The sequence below is a fragment of the Nycticebus coucang genome, chromosome 12 (genome assembly GCF_027406575.1).
Source record: "Nycticebus coucang isolate mNycCou1 chromosome 12, mNycCou1.pri, whole genome shotgun sequence".
NCBI lineage: Eukaryota > Metazoa > Chordata > Mammalia > Primates > Lorisidae > Nycticebus > Nycticebus coucang.
This window is the reverse complement of record NC_069791.1, coordinates 60,176,263-60,203,717: the sequence shown is the minus strand read 5'-3', so window position 1 is coordinate 60,203,717 and position 27,455 is coordinate 60,176,263. Positions and strand designations below refer to the sequence as shown.

At 45.7% G+C, this 27,455-nt stretch overlaps 2 protein-coding genes across 8 annotated transcripts in view; both read right to left on the bottom strand.

Annotated features, from left to right (window-relative positions):
- CACNA1C (calcium voltage-gated channel subunit alpha1 C) overlaps positions 1-27,455 on the bottom strand; it is a 650,685-nt gene that overhangs the window by 401,898 nt on the left and 221,332 nt on the right. The gene's annotated exons all lie outside the window — the stretch shown is intronic.
- On the bottom strand, positions 5,329-5,949 carry LOC128561362 (high mobility group protein B3-like). The gene has a single exon (XM_053555466.1). The coding sequence runs from the start codon at positions 5,929-5,931 to the stop codon at positions 5,329-5,331; it is 603 nt and encodes a 200-aa protein (XP_053411441.1). The 5' UTR covers positions 5,932-5,949.

Below are 27,455 nucleotides of genomic sequence, written 5' to 3'. Positions count from 1 at the left end.
TACTGCAGGCCATCTCTGAGCCCTCAAAGGACAGCTGAACATCTCTGTGGTCCTCCAGGAGGGGTCAGGCTGCTGCATTTCTCATGCTCATTTGACTGTGAGAACCCTGTTCATCTCCCCCCTGTAGCAAATCATGGATCAGCGATCTTCTTCAGGAAATTCCACACTGATCTGTGCTAAACCGATGGCTCCAAATTAACCTGAGGTGCAAAACCAAACCTTTTTTTTCTTTACTTTAGAGACAGAGTCTCACTTTGTCGCCCTCGGTACAGTGCCGCGGCATCACAGCTCACAGCAACCGCCAACTTTTGGGCTTAGGCGATTCTCTTGCCTCAGCCTCCCAAATAGCTGGGACTGCAGGCACCTGCCACAACACCTGGCTATTTTTTTGTTGCAGTTTGGCCGGGGCCGGGTTCGAACCCGCCACCCTTGGTATATAGGTCCGGCGCCCTGCTCACTGAGCCACAGGTGCTGCCCGACCAAACCACTATTTAAAAATGTAATTTTACAAGATCAGAAAGTTTTGAAGACTCACAGATATGGAGTTGGTATTTGAGACAGAGGGTTCTCCCGATGCCCCCAAACAGTGGCACAGAGGAAGGCGGCCATGTGTTCTTCTGTCCACTCTCCTATCAGCTCAGCCCTGGAGCTGGCACCTCCCCCATACAGTGCTCTAAGGGCACACCAGGCACTCCCACAGATCCCTGGGCAGATCCAGCCCCAGGATGGTAAGTAAAGTGCATACCCAAAGATCATGGCAGTTGTCAGGAGGCCAGATCCAGGGGATCCTGGATAGAATCCACTATAGCAGGGACCCTCGCCTTCTCTCCAGGCATGGCAGCTGCTTACCATCCCTGTCTTAGCTGTCACTCTTGTCCTGGGCTGCTGCCGAAACCCTATCACTGGGCATCTCCATGTTTGGGTATGCCATAGTGTCCTGACCTGGGTCCCTCTCCTTGCCCTCACTGGAGGCTTTTGCTAGCTATCTTCAGGGATCACTGAGTTCCTGCCCTTGACTCCTCCAGCCCTGCAGAATCCCAGTGTCACAATTTAGCCCTTAATTATACACCTTCTCATCTTGCTCTTGCTCTTCAAAGAGTGCTAACTATGTTTCCCAGGCCAGCCTGCCAGTGCCCCAAGGAAGGGAATGCTGTCCTGCTTACCCCCAATGCCACCAAGCACAAAGCTGGGCCAACAGCAAGCACCTTAAGTCCTTCTGTCTTCCCAATAATGGCTTTTCTTCTCAGCAAATATGTCTTGAGCATGACACGTGTTATCTTACTCTAATTTGCCCCAGAAAAGATTTTGGAGACTTCAGAGACAGAGTTTTCTATTTCATATTCTTTAAATCTTATAAATTGCTTTTAGAGTCTGTAGCTGCTATTGGAGTTACAAAATAATGAAGCTGATGATGATGGTGGTGATGGTTAGCACACAGGGTGTCCATGGACTGCCAAATGTTTTACGTGTATTAATTCATCCAATCCTCTAAATCAGCGGTTCTCAACCTGTGGGTCCTAACCCACAGGAACTGTATTAAAGGGCTGCGGCATTAGGAAGGTTGAGAAACCCTGCTCTAAGTGCTCTCGTGAATCAGTGCATATCATTATGGTTGCTATTTCAGAAATGATAAACTGAGGCTTTAAGAAGTTGAGTACCTTGTCCAGGTCCCATGGCACAAGTGGTCTCTTTAGTGGACCCCAGAGCTACTAGATAACCAAAGGAAAAGATGTAAAATCTTCTTTACTGGAAAATGAAGATTGAATCTTCCCCTCCTGGTACTTTCTAAGTCTGGCTGATAATCAAAATTACCTTCCAGAAAACTTAAATTATAATAATAATTTAAGCAATAACAATTCCTCATTCTTATCCCTGGAGATTCTGTTTCAGCAAATCTGAGAGGTGCCTAGGAACCTGCATTTCCTCAAAGATCGCTGGGTGATTCTGCTGATTGCTCAGGACGGAGAAGCACGGACCTTGTGAGTGCCCCCCCACCCCCCAACCCTACCACCTGAGTCAGGCCACACCACGCATCAGAGGAGAGACCTCTGGGCACAGTCACAGAACGTCCACCCAGTGGGAAATGGGAACACACTGAAAAAGTATTTAGTTTAGCCGACTGGGCCTCTCCCCTGGCTGCATGTTAGAATCACTTGGAGAACTTAAAATGCAAAAACCAAACCCCATGATGTCCAGGGAGGGTGGGTACAGCAGAGGAAGAGGCGGGGCATGGGCACCCCACATCATTATTGTTAAAGTCTCCCTGGTGATTCTAATGTGAAGCTCATAAAGTTGTCTTTTTTAGGATGAAAGGCTCTGGCCATTCAACCCTGGCCTTTGAAAGCTCCTTTTTCACATAAACAAAGTAAGCAGGGACTCTCCTTAGCAGCTCCAGCTAATTTTAAAACTAATAATGTTTTAATACCCTCACTAGCTCGGTTCAGCCTCATTAGGAAGAGTAAATAAAACAGAGCATATTCCCACACATACACTCAAACTTAGGAAGTCCAGTTCTGGGGAGATGGTAATGACGTCAGCGTCATTCTTCAAGCCAATTTGCAGCACGCTGTCCTCTGAGACTGGTGTAGCCAGGCCCAGAAGGTCAGGGTTGGGAGGGGCATTGGAGAGCCCTTTGATGTGTTCACTGTGGTTCCAAGAGGGGAACTGGCTGGCCCTGGGCCAAAGAACAAGCGGTGACCAGAACCCAATCTTCAGGAGCAGAACTCAATTCCATGGCTGCGACAGCACTGGGTCTGCAGTGGTTGGTTGGTCCGACAGCATTTTAGGCTCTATACTGGTCACATCATTTCCATGTGAATTAAATATGAATTCCATATAATTCAATTGCATGTGAATTTAAAGACACTGTCATCTGAGCAATACATACATTTCAAATTCTAGTTATGATTATAGGAGTGATTGTGTTCTTTGTTAAAGGATTGTCTCTTTTACCAAAGCGTCCCAACAACCCAGTTTTAGCCAGAAGTATTGCCCCTTCCTCACAAGGAGAAGCTGAGGCTTTGCAAAGTTAAGTTTGGATTTGACCCAAACAGCTGACCCTTTGCCTGTATTGCCGCCTGTGTAACATGGTCTCCTTTAGACACTGCCGGGCAAGGAGGCAAGTCTATTTCGAGAAGAACTGATGAAACAGAAAACTGCCTTCTAGCAGTTTTCTCTTTGTTTCTTCCTTTTTCTTATTTGTGTGTGAATTTTTTTGTGTTTGTGTTTGTGTGTGCGGTAAAGGTTAGACTGCTACAACACAACTACTCATATCCAACTATTAAATACAGACTCATACACTACAGATGTGTATGTGTACACAGAGTGGAGGGACATTCATGTATGCAGGAATGTGTATCTCTACATATTTCAACTGATCAGAGGAGAGGACCAAGATCCTTACAAAGATGCAAACTGAATGACTGTGCTGTCAAGCATCACTGATAAAGTCTGCAAGTACACCGTGAGGCTGAGCAACAGCGAGGAAGATACACGCCTGGGCGTCTGCCCTCTACACCAACACCCCTGAGCAGCATCTCTCTCCCCTTCGTGTTTCCTCTTAGGAACCATCTTCTCCAACAACCGTTGTCTACTGCAGAATTAAAATGACAACCATAATAATAGCACTAGTGAGTCAAGCCAGTGCACTTGTCCACTAGCAACAGATCTCTGATGCTGCCGATAGTTTGTATTTGCTGGTCTCCTCCTGGTGCAGCCGGGATTTCTCAAAGCCCAGACCATGCCATGGATGAAACAATCAGCCTTTAAACGCCTCTGGTAAATGCTGTTGTCAATAAGGCAGCTCGAGAGGCAGCAGCTCCCACGTGCGCTGTGCTCCAGGTCTCCCGGGAATAAATGACAACATCGGCATGGAGGGTCGGCCCAGAGGATAACTCTTGAGAGCTTGCAAACACAATCGCACTTGGTTTCATTATTGAGTGGTTTGCTTTGCTGTCCCATACCTGACATCTTTCTTCATTTCATGGATATTTTTCTCCCAGAAACTAACAGAGGGTAGCATCCCCCACCCCCCACCCCTAGGCAGGACCAGGGCCAGATGGCTACAAAGACGAAGTTGGCTTTCTGAGCTCTTCTCTGCTTCCACAGCCATTTCTGTGGATTTATTTGATTTGTGACGAAGTGATCCTGATAAAGGTACTAGACAGTTAAAGTTTTCTCTTTCCCTGGAGGATTGTGGAATAATGAAAGGCAAGGAAAGCTATAATAGTGGAAATTCAGGCAGTGGGGCATGTATGCGGAAGACAAATTTTCACCCCATGAAGATGGATATTTTTCTTTGGTTGCACCACAGACTGACTGGGGAATCTGAAACTACTCTGTGTCCCTTAGAGCCCAGTCTTCCCTTCCCCTCTCCATCACTCCTGGGCTCTATGGCAGAGAATTGAGATAGTTTGTAATATGGCTGCAGAAAGGCCAAAGCAGGAGGTTGGGGACAGAGAACCCAATGGAAGAGGTAGCAGTCCCAGCTGAGGATATTCTTTTTTTTTGTTTGTTTTTCTTTTTTTCTTTTTCAGAGGGAAAGGTTTATTAGAGGCCAGTTTAAAAAAGGGGAGAGTTTGGGCTTCAAGAGATTAAAGGCTCAGATGAGGATTGTTAACACAATTTTTTTTAATGTCTTAATGTCCAAGGTCAGTTGGTTAGAAGCCACCCTGAGTAGACACACCTCCCCCCAATGGGTATTGGAGGCAGGGTATTGGCAGCTGAGCCTGTCAAATCTCTGCTCTAGCCAGGTAAGTTCAGACGAGGTCTTTCGTATCTGCTTTGGGTTTTTGAGCCCTTCATAAGAAAAAAGAAAACACAGAACCTAGACAGCCTGCAGCTGTGAGGATATTCTGAAAGCAGCTCCAAATATTTCTTTGGGTTGACCTTGAAAAGCTAGACCAGTGCCCCTTTGGACTCTAGCAATTCTCTCCAGTCTCCCACCTGCCCCAGGGCAGGGCCACAACTGGTCTTAGACTCCCTGGGGTCCAGAGGGTGAAACCCCAACAGCCAGCCTCAGGGTGACGTTTTTCCTAAATGCCAAATGTCTTTGCTGCCTGTGACCTGTCTTGTGGGCCAGGAGGCTGGACTACTATAGAAGTGCTCCAGCCATTGTCTGTAGCCAGAGGAAAAGAGAAATTCCATCCTCCTGGTACCGTTCGAGCAGAGTGGCCCAGTCCCAGCCTATGAGCATGGATAAGCATTGTGCTCCCTCACCATCTGTCAGCATCTCCCTCTTCCCCACCCCTTTTCATCTCTCCACGTTCACTGAGGCACAGGGCACAAGTCATCCATTCTTTTTTTTTTTTTTGACACATAAACAGTTTTTTATTCATCCTCCTCCTCCTCCTCCTCTTCTTCTTCTTCCTCGTCTTCTTCATCTTCCTCTTCCACCTTTTTCCTGGCAACTTTAGTGGGACCCTTTGCACCATCAAACATTCCTTTAGACTTACAGTCAGCTACATCCTTCTCATACTTCTTCTTCAGCTTGGCTGCCTTAGTGATATAAGGCTGCTTTTCACTGTCACTTAAGTTATTCCACATCTCACCCAGCTTTTTTGCCACATCTCCAATAGAGATACCAGGATTTGTAGACTTGATCTTGGGGTGGAATTCTGAACAGAAGAGGAAAAATCCAGACGGTGGCCTCTTGGGGGCATTAGGGTCCTTCTTCTTCTTTCCTCCTTTAGCTGGTCCATAATCCTTCATTTCCCGATCATAGCGGACTTTATCAGCCTTTGCCATTTCATCAAATTTAGACTTCTCTTTCCCAGACATTGCCTTCCACCTTTCAGAGCACTTCTTGGAAAATTCTGCAAAATTTACAGGGACCTCTGGGTTTTTCTTCTTATGTTCTTCTCTGCATGTCTGCACAAAGAAGGCATAGGCAGACATCTTGCCCTTTGGTTTCTTGGGGTCACCTTTAGCCATCTTGACTGTATTGTTCGCTAGTCTAAGTCATCCATTCTTTTTTTTTTTTAATTTTTTTTATTAAATCATAACTGTATACATTGATATGATCATGGGGCATCATACACTCTCTTCATAAACCATTTGACACATTTTTATCACAGTGGTTAACATAGCCTTTCCGGCGTTATCTCAGTTACTGTGCCAAAACATTTACATTCTACATTTACCAAGTTTCGCAAATACCCCTGTAATATGCACCACAGGTGTGATCCCACTGATTCCCCACCCTCTACCCACCCCCCACTTTCCCACTTCCCCCTATTGTTAAGTTGTAGCTGGGTTATAGCTTTCATGTGAGAGTCCCAAATTAGTTTCATAGTAGGGCTGTGTACATTGGGTATTTTTTCTTCCATTCTTGGGATACTTTACTAAGAAGAATATGTTCCAGCTCCATCCATGTAAACATGAAAGAGGTAAAGTCTCCATCTTTCTTTAAGGCTGCATAGTATTCCATGGTATACATATACCACAATTTATTAATCTATTCGTGGATCGATGGGCACTTGGGCTTTTTCCATGACTTAGCTATTATGAATTGGGCTGCAATAAACATTCTGGTACAAATATCTTTGTTATGTTGTGATTTTTGGTCTTCTGGGTATATGCCCAGCAGAGGAATTACAGGATTGAATGGCAGATCTATTTTTAGATCTCTGAGTGTTCTCCATATATCTTTCCAAAAGGAATGTATTAATTTGCATTCCCACCAGCAGTGCAGAAGTGTTCCCTTTTCTCCGCATCCACGCCAACATCTCTGGTCTTGAGATTTTGTGATATAGGCTAGTCTCATTGGAGTTAGATGATATCTCAAAGTAGTTTTGATTTGCATTTCTCTGATGATTAAAGATGATGAGCATTTTTTCATATGTCTGAAGGCCGTGCGCCTGTCTTCTTCAGAGAAGTTTCTCTTCAAATCCCTTGCCCAGCCTGCGATGGGATCCCTTGTTTTTTTCTTGCTGATGCGTTTGAGTTCTCTATGGATTCTGGTTATTAAACCTTTGTCAGAGTTATACCCTGCAAATATCTTTTCCCATTCTGAGGGCTGTCTGCTTGCTCTGCTTACTGTGTTCTTAGCTGTGCAGAAGCTTTTTAGTTTGATCAAGTCCCAGTAGTGTATTTTTGAAGCTGCTTCAATTGCCCAGGGGGTTCTCCTCATGAAATACTCACCCAGACCAATTTCTTCAAGGGTTTTCCCTGCATTCTCCTCTAGTATTTTTATGGTTTCATGTCTTAAGTTTAAATCTTTAATCCAATGAGAGTCTATCTTAGTTAATGGTGAAAGGTGTGGGTCCAATTTCAGTCTTCTGCAGGTTGCCAGCCAGTTCACCCAGCACCATTTGTTAAATAGGGAATCTTTTCCCCACTGAATGTTTTTAATTGGCTTGTCAAAAATCAAATAGCGGTAAGTAGCTGGATTCATCTCTTGGTTCTCTATTCTATTCCAGATATCTACTTCTCTGTTTTTGTGCCAATACCATGCTGTTTTGATCACTATCGATTTGTAGTAAAGTCTGAGGTCTGGTAGTGTGATTCCTCCTGTTTTGTTTTTATTTCTGAGTAATGTCTTGGCTTTTCGAGGTTTTTTCTGATTCCATATAAAACGAAGTAATGTTTTTTCAAGATCTTTAAAATATGACAGTGGAGCTTTAATAGGGAGTGCGTTGAAATTATATATTGCTTTGGGTAGTATGGACATTTTGATAATGTTGATTCTTCCTAGCCATGAGCATGGTATGTTTTTCCATTTGTTAACATTTTCAGCTATTTCTTTTCTTAGAGTTTCATAGTTCTCTTTATAGAGATCTTTCACGTCTTTTGTTAGGTAAATTCCCAAATATTTCATCTTCTTTGGCACTACTGTGAATGGGATAGAGTCCTTAACTGCTTTTTCAATTTGACTGTTGTTGGTGTATATAAAGGCTACCGATTTATGAATGTTGATTTTGTAACCTGAGACGCTGCTGTATTCCTTGATCACTTCTAGGAGTTTTATGGTAGAGTCCCTAGTGTTTTCCAGATACACAATCATATCATCTGCGAAGAGCGAGAGTTTGATCTCTTCTGACCCTATATGGATACCCTTGATCGCCTTTTCTTCCCTAATTGCGGTGGCTAAAACTTCCATTACAATGTTGAAAAGCAATGGAGACAATGGGCAGCCTTGTCTGGTTCCTGATCTGAGTGGAAATGATTCCAATTTAACTCCATTCAATATGATATTGGCTGTGGGTTTGCTGTAGATAGCCTCTATCAGTTTAAGAAAAGTCCCTTCTAGACCAATTTTCTTGAGTGTTCTGATCATGAAGGGATGCTGGATATTATCAAAAGCTTTTTCTGCATCAATTGAGAGAATCATATGGTCTTTGTTTTTTAATTTGTTTATGTGCTGAATTACATTTATAGATTTACGTATATTGAACCAGCCTTGAGACTCTGGGATAAAACCAACTTGGTCATGATGTATAATTTGTTTGATGTGTTGTTGGATTCTGTTTGTTAGGATCTTGTTGAATATTTTTGCATCTATATTCATTAGTGATATTGGTCTATAATTTTCTTTTCTTGTTGGGTCTTTTCCTGGTTTGGGGATCAGGGTGATATTTGCTTCATAGAACGTGTTGGGTAGTCTTCCTTCTTTTTCTACATTTTGGAACAGGTTGAGTAATATAGGTACTAATTCCTCTTTAAAGGTTTGGTAGAATTCTGACGTGAAACCATCTGGTCCCGGGCTTTTCTTTTTAGGGAGGTTTTGTATAGTTGATGCTATTTCTGAACTTGATATGGGTCTGTTCATCATTTCCACTTGATTCTGGTTAAGTCTTGGAAGGTGGCGTGCTTCCAAGTATCGGTCTATTTCCTTCAGATTTTCATATTTCTGAGAATAAAGTTTCTAGTAATATTCATTAAGGATTTTTTGGATTTCTGATGAGTCTGTGGTTATTTCGTCTTTGTTGTTTCTGATTGATGATATTAGAGATTTTACTCTTTTTTTCCTGATTAGGTTGGCCAGAGGTTTATCTATTTTATTGACCTTTTCAAAAAACCAGCTTTTTGATTTATTGATCTGTTGTATTATTCTTTTGTTTTCAATTTCATTTAATTCTGCTCTAATTTTGGTTATTTCTTTTCTTCTACTGGGTTTGGAGTTGGAATGTTCTTCCTTTTCCAGTTGCGTGAGATGTCCCATTAAGTTGTTAACTTCCTCTCTTTCCGTTCTCTTGAGGAAGGCTTGCAGTGCTATAAATTTCCCTCTTAGAACTGCCTTTGCAGTGTCCCAGAGGTTCTGATAGTTTGTGTCTTCATTGTCATTTTGTTCCAAAAAATTGGTGATTTCTTTCTTAATCTCATCTCTGACCCAGCTATCATTCAGCATAAGGTTATTTAACTTCCACGTTTTTGTATGGGTATGCAGATTCCTGTTGTTACTCAATTCAAGTTTTATTCCATGATGGTCCGAGAAGATGCATGGAATAATTTCTATTCCTTTAAATTTACTGAGGTTAGACTTGTGACCTAAAATGTGATCAATTTTGGAGTAAGTTCCGTGGGCTGATGAGAAGTATGTGTATTCAGTTTTGTTGGGATGAAATGTTCTGTAGATGTCTACTAAATCTAAATATTGGATGGTTAGGTTTAAATCTAAGATTTCTTTGCTCAGCTTCTTTCTGGAGGATCGATCCAACACTGCCAAGGGAGTGTTGAAATCTCCAACGATTATGGAGCTGGAGGAAATCAAGTTACTCATGTCTGTTAGAGTTTCTCTTATAAATTGAGGTGCATTCTGGTTGGGTGCATAGATATTAATAATTGAGATCTCGTCATATTGAGTATTACCCTTAACAAATATGAAGTGACCATTCTTGTCCTTCCTTACTTTTGATGGTTTAAAGCCTACTGTATCTGCAAATAAAATTGCAACACCTGCTTTTTTCTGATTACCATTTGCCTGAAATATGGATGACCATCCTTTCACCCTGAGTCTGTATTTGTCTTTTAAGTTGAGATGTGACTCTTGTATGCAACAAATATCTGGCTTGAGTTTTTGTATCCAGTCAGCTAACCTATGCCTCTTTAGAGGACAGTTTAAGCCATTCACATTGATGGAGAGTATTGATAAGTCTGGTGGAATTTTGGGTATCGAGTTTTTCAAAGGTCCAGTGGACGTTTTTAATCCTTTCGCCAGTGTGGAAGTTGGAGTTTGATCTGAAGTTTCTGAGTGAGTTTACTTTTGTGGTAGAGGATTGGGTTGGTCATTGTGGAGGATAGGTCTGAGAACATCCTGAAGAGCTGGTTTACTTATGGCAAATTTTTTCAACATATGAATGTCATTGAAGTATTTAATTTCTCCATCATAGATGAAACTCAGTTTAGCTGGATACAAGATCCTGGGTTGAAAGTTTTTTTGCTTTAGGAGATTAAAAGTTGATGACCAGCCTCTTCTTGCTTGAAAAGTTTCAGCAGAGAGATCTGCAGTTATTCTAATATTCTTACCTTTGTACGTTATAGTTTTCTTTCGCTGGGCTGCTTTGAGAATCTTCTCTTTCATGTTAACTTTAGTGAAGCTAATTATGATATGTCTGGGAGATGGCTTTTTGGGGTTGAATCGTGCTGGGGTTCTGAAGCTGTCTGCTATCTGAATTTCAGATTCTCTAGGCATGTCTGGAAAATTTTCTTTCATAATTTCATGTAGAAGGGCCTCTGTGCCCTTGGCAGCTACTTCATCGTTCTCCGAAATTCCTATAACCCTTATGTTGTTTTTTTTTTTCGAATTATCTGAGAGTTCTCTGAGTGAGTGATCCGTTTTTGCTCTCCATTTCTCTTCCTCTTTGAGAGATTGGGAGCGTTCGAAGACTTTATCTTCAATGTCAGAAATCCTTTCTTCTGCTTGCTCCATTCTGTTACTGAGGGATTCTACTGTATTTTTCATATCTTTGAGGGCTGTAAGTTCTTGTTTCAGTGTGTCTAAGTCTTTGGTGGTTTTGTCTTTAAATTCGTTAAATTCTTGAGACAATTTTTGAATTTCTCCTCGAATTCCTAATTCCATTTTATTAATCTTGTCTGCAAACCAAATTCTGAATTCGACTTCTGACATCTCAGCCAGTTGTTTATGAATGGGATCTTCAATCACATCTGCCGTATCTTTTCTTGGGGGGGTTGATCTATTCTGGTTATTCATGTTACCAGAGTTTTTCTGCTGATTCCGCCCCATGGTTTACTCCCTTTGGTTTTTCCCCTGGGGTTTTATCGAGGGCCCGTACAGTGTTGTGGCCTGAGAAACTGGGGCCCTGTCTGGTGTGGTGGAGCAAAGTGGTTCTGTCTTGTTTTCAGCTGGTTTCTGTTCGATCCTATTGCAACTTCTACTCTGGCTTGAAGTCTCAGCTGTGTGGAAAAATCAGCAATTAAGTCACCCCGCCTGCCCACCTCTGGCCCCAGTTGGAAAAGGAGAATCAAACCTTCCTACAATCGCACACCCAGGGCACCGCCTGAAAAGTCCTCAGTGTATTAGCCCAGTTCAAAAGGTCCGAATCAACTGTCTCAATCGGCACTTGTCTCGGGTGGAAGGGTTCAAGAGGTCTCTGGGAACTGGATCACAGGGGCCTGGTGACTCCTCTGACACAGCTCACCCCAGTGCAGCGTGGAGTCAGGAGGAGCCACCCAGCAAACAGAGCAGTCTGGGAAGGTTGACGTCTCCTTCCCCACTTTGCCCCTCCGTCGGACCCAGTCACTGGTATCTCTGCAGATGGCTAACCCAGTTGCCTGCAGTGAACAGACACTCCAGGGGTTTGCACCTGCCTGAATCGCAAGGAAGTCTGCCAGGCCCCCGCAGACTGCCGCTATCTAGCAGGAGGAGATGGGGCCTGACATCTTTAAGTGTTTGATGCAGGTGATGGGAAGGAGGTGTTCACTCAGGCTTAGCCCCGTCCCTGATGGATGCTGCTAACAGAACAGAACAGAACAGACAACTTTGTGAGGTTCTGTCTCTGTTCCTGTCGTTGCCTACAGAAGACGGGCTGTTTTGAGTTCAAACGTCTTTGCTGCTGGAGAATTGCGTCTGAACACCTCTCTGGGTCGGCCCCGCCCTGGAAGCTTCCCGGGTTTGTGAGCCGTGTCACCGGTGGCCTCCTCTGGTTGCCCAGGGAGACAGGGGGTGTGGCCTCAGAATATCCAGAAGTGAGCGTTCTGCCGTTAAAGAAAAAACGGCTGTTGATCTACCTCCAGGGAACTGCTGCTCTGGTGTGGGTACTCAGGCGACCCTTTTCTCCTCTGTCCCGTGCCCCAGAGTCAGCACTGAGTGGCCGCAGTTTGTGCTGGGTCCACACCCCTTAAGAGATCCCCCAAGAATCAGAACTCTTGGGTGATGGGCCCCCAGACCCCGATTGGGAGTGGGGGGGGAAGCTAGAGTTTCATTCAGTTTTATGCAATACTACGGTCCGGGGAGGGCTCCTGCACTGCACCGCAGGGAAGTGCCGCCAAGGCTTGATTTCCCCTCAGCAGAGTGCCCTCTCCTCGCTCACGTATCCCAGAGTCAGCGCTGACCTGACGCAGCTCAGGCACTGTTCACTCCCCTCGAGAAATCACCCAAGGAGCCGAACTCCTGGGGGATAGGCCCTCAGACCCCGAGTGAGAGTAGGGGTTCTCAGCTCTCAGCGGGGAAGCTAGAGTCTTATTCAGTCTTGGGCCCCGTATGCCCGGGGAGGGTTGCTGCACTGCACCGCAGGGAAGTGCCGCGAGGCGTGACTCAGCCCGGTGCCCTCTCCTCACTTGCGCGCCTCAGAGTCAATGCTGACCAGTCGCAACTCGGGGACTGTCCACTCCCCTTGAGAAATCACCCAAGGATCCGAAGTCCTGGGGGACAGGCCTCCAGACCTCAGTGGGCGGGAGGGGAGCGCCGGGGATTCAGGGTTGCCGGCAAAGGATTCCCAAAGTTTTATTCAGCCCTATGTCCGGCAGGAGAATGCCACAGCACCCCAGTAGGGGAGGTAGGTCCAGTTTTTAGAAGGTCTCTCCCGTGGAGTGTAGTGGGAGAGCCTTTAATTTCTGCCCGCTTGTTCAATTGTGGGGCTCATGAGCCGGTCTCATGGGGGAGGGGGACTCCCGTCCGCTTGGTGGTGGATTTTGTACCTTTTGTTTGCGTCCTTGTGATCACAACTTGCCTCAGCGGTGTTGATGTGCGTTCTTCAGCCTTCTCTCTTGGTGAGGCTCAAGTCCACCAGGATACTTACTAAATTCCTGTCCCTTAACTCTCCTTCTGGACGGGAGCCTTTGTTGAAAGCTGGCTTCAGTCCGCCATCTTGTCTTCTCCCTAAGTCATCCATTCTTATGATAATTGTTGAGTAGCCTCATTTTCCTGACTACTCTGGCATGTGACATCCTTTCCATCCTCCTGTTTTCTTAGCAAGACTGTACCCATATGAGAGAGGAAGGAAAAACCCAGTCACCCAGACAAGGAAACAATGTGATCACAAAAAGAAAACAATGAAAAAAACCCTACAGCCAGCAATAGAGATACGGACAGAGGACACGTGCTGAGAGGTCAGGAGTGTGGGCTAAGAACCACACTGCTGTCCTGCTTCAGATGTGTCACTTTCTAGCTGTGTGGCCTTGGCCAGGTGCACCACTTCTCAGAGTTTCACCTGCAAAATGGAAGTAATGTCAACCCACGGGGGCCGGGGTGGTCCCTGGACTCAAATCACAGAACAACCATAATGGATCGAACACAGTGCCTGACCCACTGCAATGAGTAAATGATAAGTATGACCATCCTTACATCAGCTTGGTCGCATTGGAGGATTCCTAACAATCGAGAATCCATTCAGGGAGGTTACTAAGGGCTTAAGGATGTTTACTGTCTAGGCTTCAAGGAGCCAAAGAATCTCATTAAAAGGGGGACCGAAGGGCAAACTGGGGGTTGGGAGAAAGACTCCCAGGAGCACTCAGGGAGAGCCGGTTAGCAAGAGGCCGTCTCATAATGATCCAGGCCGCAGAAGACACGGGGGAAGGAGAGCTAGGAAGGAGGGTAAAGCTGGAAGCAAATGACAAATGAACCCCTTCCCTGGGTCAAGCATAACACTGAACTCGGGCAGGAGCAGTGCTCTCACAACCGGGGCAGTGTGACATACCAAGTACTAAGTGTGCACTTAGATGAGACCACCCCACTCACCTCCTCCTGGGTTCCTGATTGATCAGTGGTTAAAAGTTGCCTCAGCTACTTTTCTGGGTCAGTGTGACCAACCGACCATGCGTCTACAGTCTCCACAGCTGCCAAAGACACTTCATGTTGAGGTGACATATTACATACTAACTAGCAAAACCATTTTAACTGACAGCTGGCTCTGCCCGATGGCCTGCCCCCGTCCTTGGCCTCTCAGCTCTTCAAACTCTGTGAAGTGCTCCAACAGCATACACAGAAGGAACCTTCCCCACCCCAGTGAGTCCCACCCGCAGCACACCAGACTGGCCATGATGACCCCAGTCAGCCTCCTGCCCACCCACCCACCTCCCTCTACTCTCCACTGCCAGATGGGTCTTCCCACACCTCGTCAGGGCACTCCCTGGCTGCCTGGATGCTTCCTTCCTGAGACACTTACAGCCTTTGTGCTTTTGCCCATCTGTGTCTCTAACTTCATCTCCCTCACCGGCCCCCTGCCCAGGACTCCTCAAGCATGGCCACGTTCGTGCTTATGCTACAGACTGTGCTCTTCCTTCTGCCTAGAACATTTCTCCTCCCAGTACCACCACCACCAACGTCGTTCCAGCTAACTCTTCCTGATCTTCAAGATTCAGCTCAAATACATCCTCTATGGAACTCACACTTTAATGCAGCAAAGAGCACCCTGACTACACTATGAATATATATGCTTCATAATGTATTATCAACTGACATTTCATTTTAAATTATACAAAAACTGCCTCTTGATATTAGTTTGAGTGTCGATGTCCCCACATGGATGGGGAATACCTCTCTTACATGGTCAGGGTTGTTTTTCCTTTTGAACCCCACCTTTTGAATCTCCAATGCCCCTTATATCATTCTGTGTGTCCTTGATTAGCCATAGTTTAGGTCCCACCTGTAAATAAGAAAATGCAGAATTTGTTTTTCTGTTCCTGAGTTACTTCAATTAGGGTAATGGCCTCCAGTTCCACACAACTTCCTACAAAAGACATCATTTCATTCTTTCCTGTCTATGTCTCCTATTAATTTGAATTACTAGCACCTGATATTGGCTGGCTCATATTAATAGAAAGTTAATAAATAGTTAAATTAATATATTAGTACAAAAGAAGACTTGCTATTAGACTTATTATAAGGAATAATAAGAGAATAATAAAGAACAAGAGTTTCCTGTCACATCAAGGAAAATGGTAAGTTATAAGGTAGTATAGACACCGGCAGAATTTGGAAGCTTTTTGGAAGTCATTCATTAAACATTTATTGCTACATTCAGGCACTATTTTAGGCTCTGGTAGGGAAGTGAATGAAAATTACAGGTATATAATCTGGAAAATAAAGTACACACATGGGAAGAGTAACTGATAAGCCAAAGCAAGCTATTCTAAAGGTCAACTCTGAAAGACTCTAGGTATTAAAGGCATTTGTGGAGTCAAAGAATTAAAAAATATTAATTATATGAACACCAATTAAGCATACTGGATGCTTAGTTCATTCCAATGCCTGGTAGAAAGGACCACACTTATGTTATCATGTCCCAATCAGGTGAGAATCACTCATATTTATAAAACATTATTGTGAATAATAATGTGAATAATAACATTATTGTGAATAAGCAAAAAAGGCATTTTACCTCTTTCAGAAAAAACTTGCTCATGTCTACTCTAGCACACTTACGCTATAGTTTGAACCCATTTCTTTCACTTTTGGTCTTTGGAGGGGATTTCAATGCATTATAGTTTCTTTGCCAGGGGCCATCACAGTTGTGAAGACCATCATTTCATCACCTCTGACCCTCCAGACCCTTCCGGGGGAAGAGGTGCTCACACATGGAGGACAAACCAGGTGAGCAGTAAAGGTGGCATTCCAGGCAATCTCTGTGTCCAGATGCCCCTCTTCTCCTCCCCTTCTACGCTTTTCCATCTCCCACTCTCAAGCCTGATATGCACCCACCAGGGCCTCAGATTTTACAAGAGCCCCCATGAACAACCAAATAAGTGTTGTGTCTGGGCAGGGCCCAAGGAAGATATAAATGAGCTGCAGAGGGAAGCGGAATTTCCTGGGTTGCCAAGGGGCTTTTAAAACTAATAAATATACCAGAAATTAAAAGAAAGGAAGCAATTATGGAAAGCTCTTTGGCATGCCCCTCTAACCAGGCATGCAGACTCCCACCAGCACTCCAGCGTAGGCTCCTGCTGCAGGCACAGGAGAAGGCCAGGAAGATACTACACACACATCCCCACCGGGACCTTTACCCGGGGCCTCCCATTCCAGGCAGAGATTTGGCTGATAACTAGACGCTCTTCAGGCCAGCTCAAGAAGGCAGCTTTGCTGAGATGTGCTCCTGTGCTTCCTGCCCTGTTCACCTATCTCTGCACATCCTTGTGGCTCGAGGCCCCCTCAATCTCTCTAACCTATCTACTTTGGCCACTGGAATACCTCCAGAGTTTGTACACTAGGTACTCAGTAAAAGTTTGTTGACTGAATCCACAAGACTGTATCAAAGTTCAATAACTTGAGCAAGGTCACATAGCTGGTAAGTGCTGGTGGTTTCAAATGTGGGCTATCTGATACCTGAAACAGTGCTCCTGACCTCTACCCTGCACAATGTGACAGGGTGATACAGAGTACCCAACCTCCCACTTTTGCAAATACCTTAGAGGATCTGTGTACATAGATGCAACACAGAAAGAGTGCATCTCAGAGGTCAGGAACTATGCCCACTCCACACATTCATTCTTCCTTCTCCAATATTCCACAAAAGCCCGACTGTCTGACCAGATCCATCATGTGTTTCACTATTGTACACTTATTTAACATGAGCTTGTCTTGTCTGCTGAACTCTCCTCTTCTCAAGGACAAGGTCAGGTCCTGGGCTTCTCTGCCTCCCCAGGAGCCAGCACAAGGCCTGGTACTTAGAAGTGCTTAGTGGATGTCTGTCACTTGGCTCCCCACTACTTCTAGTCCTAGTGACACCCTCCTGCTGGTCTCACTGACAGGCTCAGAGCACTTCTGACCTGGGCAGGTCATTAACCCCCCACCCCCACTCCACCCCCCAAAAAGCAGGAAATTTACATGGCCCTTCCCTGCCTTTCTTGGTGGAAAAATGATTCCAAACAAAATCTCAAAATGCAATGTGGCACAGCTGCCCTGATTTGGGCCTCTCTCTTCTCCTGCCTCACTGAGGATTTCTGGAAAAGGTCTGTATGCATGCAAGTCGCTCTTCCCTCATAGTAAACAGAGGTGAGGTTAATGGCAAAAGGATCAACTTCAGTGGGTTGGTTACATTCACCTCTCTAGTTTCTGGGAAAGGACAAAGGGCAAATTGAAAATGGCCTGGACGTTCTACCCAGAAAAGGCATTTCCAAATGCTGCCATTGGGAAGTCAACTCCAGCTCCGTCACAGCCAGATCCCGTGTTCTCCTTTGCAGGATGCTTCTGTGACGGGTTTGAATAAAACTATATTTATGCCAAACACAAGACCAAACAGAATCCCCAGACTCTAACTTCTTATTTACAAACATCTCAATTTGAAGTAATCTAAACAATTGCAAAATTACTATTTACCTCCCTTTGCTCCCCCCCTGTCTCTGGTGTCCTGTCCTACTCACGGAGAAGCCTCATCTGGAAAGTCTGTAGTTTCAAGACGCCACCAGTAGGTGGTGCAGGCAAATTCCACTGCAGAGGAAATCAAAGGGCCCCTAGGCAAATATCTGTCTGGGTTCCATTTTGATTGCTTTGGCTGGTGTTTCTGGATTTTAAGGTCCCCTCATTAAATGACTGCTCCATTTCCAAATACATTTTTTGGCTTAAAAGGAGAGACCTTTTATGGTTTCATTTTAATAAGAGTTACTGTTCAAGAACCTCCCACGTGCCAGACACACCACTAGGTACTTTACATATTTTTAATCCCTGCAGCAACCCCATGATGTACTCATGGTTACCTCATACTACCAGCACACTGGGACTTGGCAAGATTAAGTGGCCTGCCCACATAGTTGGCAACTGGTAGAACTGGGGACTTGAATCCAGTTGACATCCATGCTGCAAACCACCCTGATTCTTTCCTGAAGGCCAGCTGTTGCAGACAGCACATGTAAAGGAGCCCAGGAAGTACCGTCTGGGAGAAGCCGGGCAGGCGTCCCTACACACTAAAGGTCCCGTAACCAGTGCTGACAATGCTAGAAATTCTACTCCTGGATACATCTTGGAACTGTGAAATGGGCAGCCTTTCCAGAAGAGGTCACCATTCCACTCTGGCAGGAGTTCTCAGCACCCTTCTCTCCATGACACCCAGTGGAGCAGCTCTAGGTCCAGCAGAAGGCACCTTGGGTGGAGAATCCCTGAGCAGATGTCCCCAACAGAGCACAGGTGCAAGCTCCTCAGGGCAGTACCAGTTACATTCCCACAGCAGCCCTCCCATCCTGCCTGTGGGAAGTAAGTTTTCTGACACAGATGATTTCTTTCACCCAAAGAGGGCATTTCATTGGTCTCAACCAGCACTTTGTTCCTTGTTCTTACACTTACCCTTAGGAATCTGCTTCAAGGTTTCCACTGTGGGACTGTCACCTCTCAGGGCTTCCCAGAGAGAAGTGACACCATGCCTCTCTGAAAACCTGCATCTACCCTGCTGAGCACAAGGGGGCCCAGAAGATAGCACCCCAGCATCAGCACCATACGTTTTCTGATACTCCCACTCCACCCCCAATCCCCAACTGCCACGGACATGTGTAAAGTTGAAGCTGGCCAGGAGGCTGTCTTCTGATCCTGACTCTCCCCCTGTCCACGCTATCTACCTGCAGACTGCAGCTCTGCTGGACTGATAAAAAACATGCACTCTCCAGAGTGAGGGCAGTTGGCTATGAATGCCCAAGAACTTTCCCTGAACTCGTTTCATTTTTTCTAAAGGTGAGATAAAGCCAAAGAGACACTAGCAGAGAGTCAGGAGAGCAGATTTCCATTCAAGTTTTATTACTAGGTAGCAGTGACATTCTGGAAAAAAATCCTTAACTTCTCTGGCTTCAGTATCCTCATGTTTAAAGGAGGAGGGTTGGGCCAGGTGACCTTCCTCGTGCAAAGATTCAGTGAGACTATGTGACTTGACACAAGCTTCTTCAACAGAAGGGTAACCTGAGCCAAGTGAGTATGAACATGTAAAATGCCAACACAGAAAGCTGTTCTTTTATAACCAGCAACAAGCAAAGAATGTCTGAGTTTGGCCATTTAAAATCCTGAAAAGTCATTTCAGAACCAGGTGTCCCCAGTGTATACCTGTTGCCTGTGTGGCTGTGACGTGTTGGTCACATAATGCCCTGTGCATATCCATACCCTCCACTGTCACAGAAGTCTCCGGGAAGGCACTGTGCCTTTCTCTCATCCACTGCGGCCTCCCAGTGCCTAGCACCACGCCAGCATGTGGTGGTCACTCAGTAAATATTTGCTGCATGAAGTTCCACTGTGGAGATCTGCCTTCCTGAATCTACCAGCGCAGGCAGCAAGCACACATTCAATCCACACTACAGTTCTTCCCAATCCCTTCTCGGGAGATTTTTGTGGGAAATAGGGTTCCTCGTTATTCCAATAATGCGCTTTGTCCACCAGGCCTGCCTCTGGAGGTGAAAGGTTTCCCTCCCCCATGTACCCTCTCCCTGGGCAGGCAAGGAAACAGGATGACTGTTGGGCATAGCACCTCGACAGCCACAGTCACTGGAAAACGCACACTTTGCCGATGGGCTGTGTGCTCATCTTTCCTGCTTGCTCCTTTGTGCAAACAAAAGCCCTCTCACACCCTCCCTGTGCACTGGCCGCACCCCCAACACTGCATGAGTGGGGAGACCTGGCATTTCTCAGGAAGCCTTGGCTCCTGCTAGCTCTGCTAACTGCTTGGGGGCACATCTTCCCCATATGGGATGCATTCGGTGCTTAATTAATTGAAGGCATCAATTTCAATGAAGCCTTAGTTCTTCCAGCTTGGTCCATTTTGCACGAAGGAACACTGTTAACCTGACTGGAGGCCTGACAGCTTAACATTTCTGTATCTTTACAGGGAGGCTTAGTTGGAGAACAGACTATTAATTAAAATTTGCCTTCCTATACATGTGTTGCTCTGTTGTTTACATTGTAATTTTTCGGTCACACATGCATATTAGTGCTACCTTTTAGCTGCCAGCAGTGTGGCAGCTCTACTGATGAAGGCAACACTAAAGAATCCTTTGAGTGGGCCTGTCAGAGCCACTGGGCAGTGGACATCTGGTGGCATGGTAGTCAATCTGTATGCTCATCCTCACATTTGTTGTAGACATCAGCATGGGCAGTGGGTGGTTCTGAGGGAGGACAGACAGAAGAGGACACGCAATCTGGAATGTAGGGCAGGCTCGAAGCTCCCCATCCACCCCTGACAACCTTGGCAAACACAGACCCCATGAAGAACACACATCCAGGCATAGAAGGTAAATGGAGATAAAACACCCTGATGGGGAGAAGTGGAGATGCCACTTGTGGGGTGCAATCAACCTATTCCAGAACCACTGACTACACTTCCCAAGTCACCAGGACCAGCGGGTTGATGGATTCCCAAACTGCCCAAAGAGACAGAGTTTGCACAAGAGTCCGAAAACTCTGAAGTGAAGTATATAGGCCGCCATCATGTCTTTAGCAAGAAATCATCACACTTCAGAGAGAAGCTGGCTAGAATTAGGGTAAATAGCACTTTGTGTGCCGCTTGCTGCATGCTCAGGCTTGAGGAAAAGAGGCAGAGAACAGATGAAGAATCAACTTCACGTCTCAAAAGGACACAGGAAAGAAAACAGCCATGAGTCCTTGGACAGGGCTCTACTCCCCTTGATGGCCCGGTCATCAGTAGGACTCTTGAAAGTCCCTCACTCTAACATGGTGCCTCATACACAGCCTGAACAGGGACTCCTGACCAGATGGTGCCATAAAGCAAAGATCTGAAATAGTCTGTAGCCCAGTGGTTCTCAACCTTCCTAATGCCGCAATGTATTTTCATTGTTAGAAAGGGGTTGCGACCCACAGGTTGAGAACCACTGCTTAGCCCAAGCTACATGTTAGAATCAAAACTGCAGATGCTCAGGTCACATCTACTGAGAGTCTGATTCACTTGTTCGTACCAGTGATTATCAAAGTGTGGTCCCAGCCCAGCACACTGAGTCATCTGGGAGCATGTCAGAAACACGAATTCTCAGGCTCCACTCCAGGGCCACAAAAACTTTGTGGCGGGGTCTAGGAGTTTGAGTTTTAGCAAATGCTTCAGGTAGATTGTGACATCCAGCCAAGTTTGAGAAGGAAGGGTCTACAGCAGACCACAGGATCCTGGCATTGTTTTGGTCAAAGACCCCAGGTGATTCCTCTGTATGGCTGAGGATAGGAATTATTAATTTAAAGAATCACAGGATCCCTCCCAATGGAACACGGCCTCCTTCACCCAGAATCACAGAACTGGAGAGAGCTTATCAGCTAAGACTGCATCTAGACTGCGCAGGCTGAAACTGCTCTTGTCTCAACTGACTCAACCTTCCTCAATGGTCGTGGAACAACCCTGGAACAAATGAGCTGCATCATTCTCATCCCTCTGCTTCCCTGGGATGGCGCTGGGCACAGCACGGCCTCAAGGGATACTGGTCATTTGCCAGAGGCACTTCCTGGGGGCACGCATGTCAGGATGAACAGGGATGACTCCACACTTGCCCATCTCTCCCCTTGGGTAGGTCAAGAGAGAAGGTTGCCCACTCCCATAAACCCTCTCTCTCTAGAACATTCTTTGGGAAGGAAGGAGAGAAGGGCTTAAAAGTACCAGGAGACCATAAAGGAAACAGAGGCCCTAATGTGAGAAAGCCAGGTTGTCAGAATGGCAAAGAACCCTCTGCCCACTAACTGGTAACAGGCCCCAGAGGCCCCCACAGTGTCAGCCAGACAAAGCACGCAGCTTCTACATTTCTCACCTGACCGTAGCCCCAAACTTTGGATTTGATTTCTAGAAAACAAGAATAAAAATCTGCTTAAAACTCTGCTGGGGTTCCAATGTACTTAGGGAAGATAAGGAAGGGAGGGCCATGACCAATTTCTGTCCTGGTAAATGCTGGCACCCAGACACATTCTTTTAGGACAGTGAAGAGATCTTTTATCCTGTTAGGAGCATTGCTCAGTAAGAAAACACACAACAAAATCCTAAGAACAGGTCCCCAACCCACATTTCTTTCCTCCCAGAAGAGAACTGCTTGCGAGAGCCCTAAACCTAGGTTGTGTTTCTCATTTGTCTCCTTCCCCCAGCCAGAGGGGGTCTCCAGGTCGGGGCTGTGCCTGCCCATCTCTACAGCCCCAGCCCCTGGTCTGGCACATAATCCACCCTGAATAATGGAGCTGCTGAATGAGTGCTGCAGACCTGGTTTTCAATCTTTGAAGGAGCTGTAAAGCCAGGACGACAGCAAAGCAGCTGACTGCAGGGTCATGGGCCCCACAGGACCTGCGATGTCTTTCCCTAGCTGACGTACCTATGGCAGATTCTGCACAGAACAGCCTTTCTACCATCCTGCCTAAGGCATATTTTCCTCTGCTTGCTCCACCTCAAAGAATTCTGTTCTAGGACAGAATTCTGTTCTATTCTAGCCTCTAGGACATCTCAAGTTCCTTTATTAAAGAAAAAGCTAGAACCTAAGAAAACCAAGGTCTCTTTTTTCCTTTTCCCTTTTCATGCAAACAACCAAATCTCTTCCCCTAATGAGCTTTGACGTTAACTCTAAATGGAAGGTCAAACAGGCCAGTCTAGTTCCAGTGCTCTTTGCAAGGAAAACGACAAGTAAAACAGAAATGGCCAGATGCAAATGATGAGCATTTAAATGCCCAGAAATGGCCAGATGCAAATGATGAGCATTTAGCTCTTGGTAACTCTCTGTTCATTCGAATAACTTCGTCAGTCACCCATCACTCACAAGAGTCAACAGCTCTTAAAACAACAGAATGAAAAAAGTAGGCAATGGGCCCAGGAGACCTTCATTTCAGTTAGAATTCAGCCACTGGGAAACCTCTCTGGGCCTCAGCCTCCCTGCCTGTAAAATGAGGACTGGACTAAAGGATCTCTATAAAGGTGATGACTTAAAAACACTTCAAAAGTTGTGCAATTTAAAATGCACCTCTCTATCCATGGTGAAAAATGACTTTGCCATCAATGTGCTAGTCCTTGGACTTATAACTTAAATCCCTAATAAAACACTCCCTTCTACCCCCCCCCCAAAAAAAAAAACACACATCGCTGAGTAGATATGCTCCAGCCTCTCTTCAAATGAGCACACTGGCAACAGGTTAAGAAAAAAGAGTAGAAATAATGTCAGATACAAAGATGGAGTTTAGACAATAGCAAATGGTGAGGGGAGATTGAAGGGCACCTAAGAACACAGAAAATAAGTCTTATCTGTAAGTCTGATTTGAGTAATTCCAGCTCTGTTCCAGAGTAGAGTCCTCTAACAGAAAATCAACTCCCTTGGGGTAAGGAGAAATTCCAGGAACAGAGGTCCTGAGTTGCAAAGAGCTGCTCAGTGGTGGCCAGCACAGACCACGAGAGAGGAAGGTGTGATCCCCCCTAACCACCCAGGTAGCCCCCCTCCCTACCGCACCTTCACATGTCCTTACAACCAGTGGTGTATTCATAGATGTTTGAATAACTGGTTTTGTGGGGACAGGGAGGAGAAAAGCTCTGGCTGTATCCATTTTTCCATTTCCATGGTGTAAATACTCCCACCGTTGCTCATTCCAAGCCATTGATGGATGGCACTGAATGAAGAATTCAGAGATGGGTTCAGTCAGCTCTCATGAGCCATTCCACCCACTGTATCCAATATTCTGTTGGATAAACACACAGGGGTGGAATGGAGAGACCAGGGTGCTTCTAGAGAGACAAGCTGAGAAAGACAAGCCACTGCCAGCACTTTGTGGCCCGTCACTGCCCCCAGGGAGCAGGAGAGAAGCCAGCACCAGAGGAGATCCACCCAGGACCAGGGCCCATTCACAGAGCAGCCTCCAGCAGAGGGCAGGCTGGAGATGGGAAACTGGGTGACTTCTGCTGGGCCCAGGCTGTGCTACCAGGAAGGTCCAGGGATGAGGTTGAAGCTCTAAGTAAAATGAAGTTCAGGGAGCACCAGCCCAAGTTCACTGCCCCTGCTCCCCTCGGAGCAGCAGGCACCGGCCACAGACTCACATTTGAGCAACGCTGAACTGACAGTCACTTACAGCTGAGGGACAGGCAAACTGTCTGGTCCCGCTGCCAATCAGTCAGGACCCCGCAGAATGCAAGGCCCTGGATTATGGTAAATTACAAAGAAACGGTAATCGTTTACATGTGTACTTGTCTGATAGCGTATGCCTCACTTTTGCCCAGTGAATAAATTAATTAACTAATGTATTTATTTATTTATCTATTTTTCATTTTGATGCTGGGAGGAAGACAGAACAGTCAGTCCTTTCTCTATAACACTGACAGTGTAGAAGTGGGCAGTGTGCCCACCCGGAGGGGTGCTCTGAGCTGTGCCCGGCCCTGCTCTGCACCCTCCCCCTCCAACCCTCACTGTCTCCTTTCAGCAGCTCTTCTCATTCATTGCATCTTGGCAGCAGTCACTTGCGTAACTGAAACCACAAGAAACTTTTTGTTTGGCTTCTAATTCAGAAGAAATTCCAGTAACTTGGTTCCCGCTATTTAAAAAATAAAAATAAAAAATCTAGAGCTCTACACTAAAGAATTCCTACGGGCACAAATTTGACACCCCCCCCCAAATTTGCATTTTCCTCCCTCTCCCCAGCTCGCTCCACTTCCTCACTGAAGCCTGGACATCTGAAATGCATCAGTCCCTCCCTTCCTCAAGGCCAGGGCTGAGCTGAGGGGATGATGGGCTCCGTTTTGTGGCTGGAGCCAACCAAGTTAACAGCTGTTGAAAGATGGACTTGGCTGGTCTCATTCCTTACTGGGGATACTGCTCGCTTTCATTTTCAGAGGCAGGAGCCTAAGGAAGCAGAGATCTGGGCACCCAGAACCCCTGTTTTGGAAATAACACAACCACAGCCCATATCTAATATCTGCTAACAGTTTCTTGCCTGCAGGAATGAGTAACAAGTGGTTGCTTCTAAGCCAGAAAGAAGGACTTCATATATCCCAAGGCCCTTTCTGCTCCACGAGGGGCCCAGGACCCATAGCCAAAACACCCCTGAGAGCTCATCCAAGTGCAGCATCCTGGGTCCTCAGGCTGGATCTCCTCAATTAGAATGTGGGTTTTCATAAGATTTCCTGGGGAAACTGTGTACATGTAAAGGTTTATAAAGCACTGTCTTAATTAAGACCATGTGCTAGGAACACTTCAGTGTTTACAGACACTTACAGGGTACCTGCTCTGTGCTGGGAGCTCTGCTTGGTGCTGAAGTGATGAAATTCTCTAAGTCAGTGGTTCTCAACTGTGGGTCGCGACCCCTTTGTAACAATAAAAACACATCCTGCATATCAGATATTTACATTACGATTCATAACAGCAAAGTTACAGTTATGAAGTGGCAAAGAAAATAATTTTATGGTTGGGAGTCACCACAACATGAGGAACTGTATTAAAGGGTCGCAGCATTAGGAGGCATTAGGAAGGTTTAGAACCACTGCTTTAAGTGGAATCCCTGCTTCAGTGAACACAGTGGACAGACTGGCTCATGGCAATGATGCCCTGTCCTTGTGGTCTGGGTGTAGACATTGCCTAAGGGTCCATCCATGTCTTCCCTCCTGGAAGCGAAAGGTCTAACTTGTCCCAGCCCAACCTGTGACATCAGAGGCTTCCAGAGCCTGTATTTTCAGTAGAATTCTGTGTCAGTATTGCTTTGCTACCCAAACTCTCTCCTCCTATCTCTTTTCTTTTGACAATTCCACTTACCAAAGCTGAAGAAAAGCAAGATAGTTTCTTAGCCTCCCTTGAGCTAATTGTACCCATGTGACTGAATTCTGGCAATAATACGAGGGAGAAGTAGCCTTGTGCCTTGTTACTCAAAATGCAGTTTATAGCATCTCTGACATACTCTGGCAGCTTGGTCAAAATGTGAAATTTTAGGCTCCACCCCTGATCTACTGTATCCAAACCTGTATTTTAACAAGCCCCACAGGGGATACTTAATATATTGAAGTTCAAGAAGGATTATCCTAGGGGACTTCTGGGAAAGCCTCTTTTTTCTGTACAAAGGACCAGACTGTTGCTGACACCACTCCTTCCTTATTCTTCCTGCCTTGAATGGGGGTGTAATGCCTGGAGCCACATCAGTCATCTTATAACTATGAGGAAACCAGGCTGAGTATGAAAAACCAACAGGCTAAGTACAAGGAAGTAGAAAGAGATCAGAGCCTTAGGTTCTTGGGGGCATCTTGAACTCATGAACCAATCCCAAGGCTTCTTCCAGAACTCCAAAGTATCCTGCTACTTGAAGCCAAAACCATTCCTAACTGACATGTACTCTTGATCCTGTAGAATAAGGATAAGTCTTGAAACTGCTGACCAAGCCTAAAGAAAGCTAAATATCCTTCCCCCACCTAAGCTCCTTCATGAGGCATCACCCTCCCCTCTGATTCAGTTGTGGGTAAAGTGGTCACAGTGGCCTCCTCCTACAGTCACTGCCCTAGGCAGAGCCTGCCAGGCCTACAGAGAGTCTGGGCCTACAGGAGTGGCTGTTCCTGCCTCATTCTCCAGAGAGGCTCCCCAGACTTTCCTGCTGGGAAATCCAAGTATCACATTCTGCTAGCCAAGAACGCATCTGGGGGCTGTCTGGTGACTTTTGGCTCATAGGACCGTCCTTACTTTGGGACGAAGAAAGAAGGAGAGAGAGGAAGCAAGAGAAACTGGACGTGCCCCAATCCAGCCTCCAAAGTGTGATGTCAGACAAAGTCCACCAAATTCCAAGAATGTCACCCCTGGCTTTCCTCTATCCAGAATCTCCAACCAGTAGTCTGGCTTTGAGGATGGAAGATCTAGACTGGTTTTAAAATAATAATCATTATCAAATTTGGTAAATCTACCTAGGTTCTTCTAAAGGAAGGAAAGAGAAAGAAAGGGAAGGAAGAGGAAAGAAGAAAGGGAAGCAGACGATTTATGCTTGGCAAAAAAGAAAAAAAAAGTAAAGTTGAAGCTATAGTAATAGAAACTATCTAAAATGAAAGAGACAAAAAAGAAAGGAATTAAATAAAATGAAAGTGGGTCAGTGGTGGGCTTGACAATGTCAAGCAGCCTAACACAGGTATAATTAAGTTCCCTGTGGAATGGGGGGATTAAAAATGGTACGAATG

Bases quoted from the DNA above. Each gene is read 5' to 3' on its own strand.
- LOC128561362 (XM_053555466.1), bottom strand. From the start codon at position 5,931: ATGGCTAAAGGTGACCCCAAGAAACCAAAGGGCAAGATGTCTGCCTAT.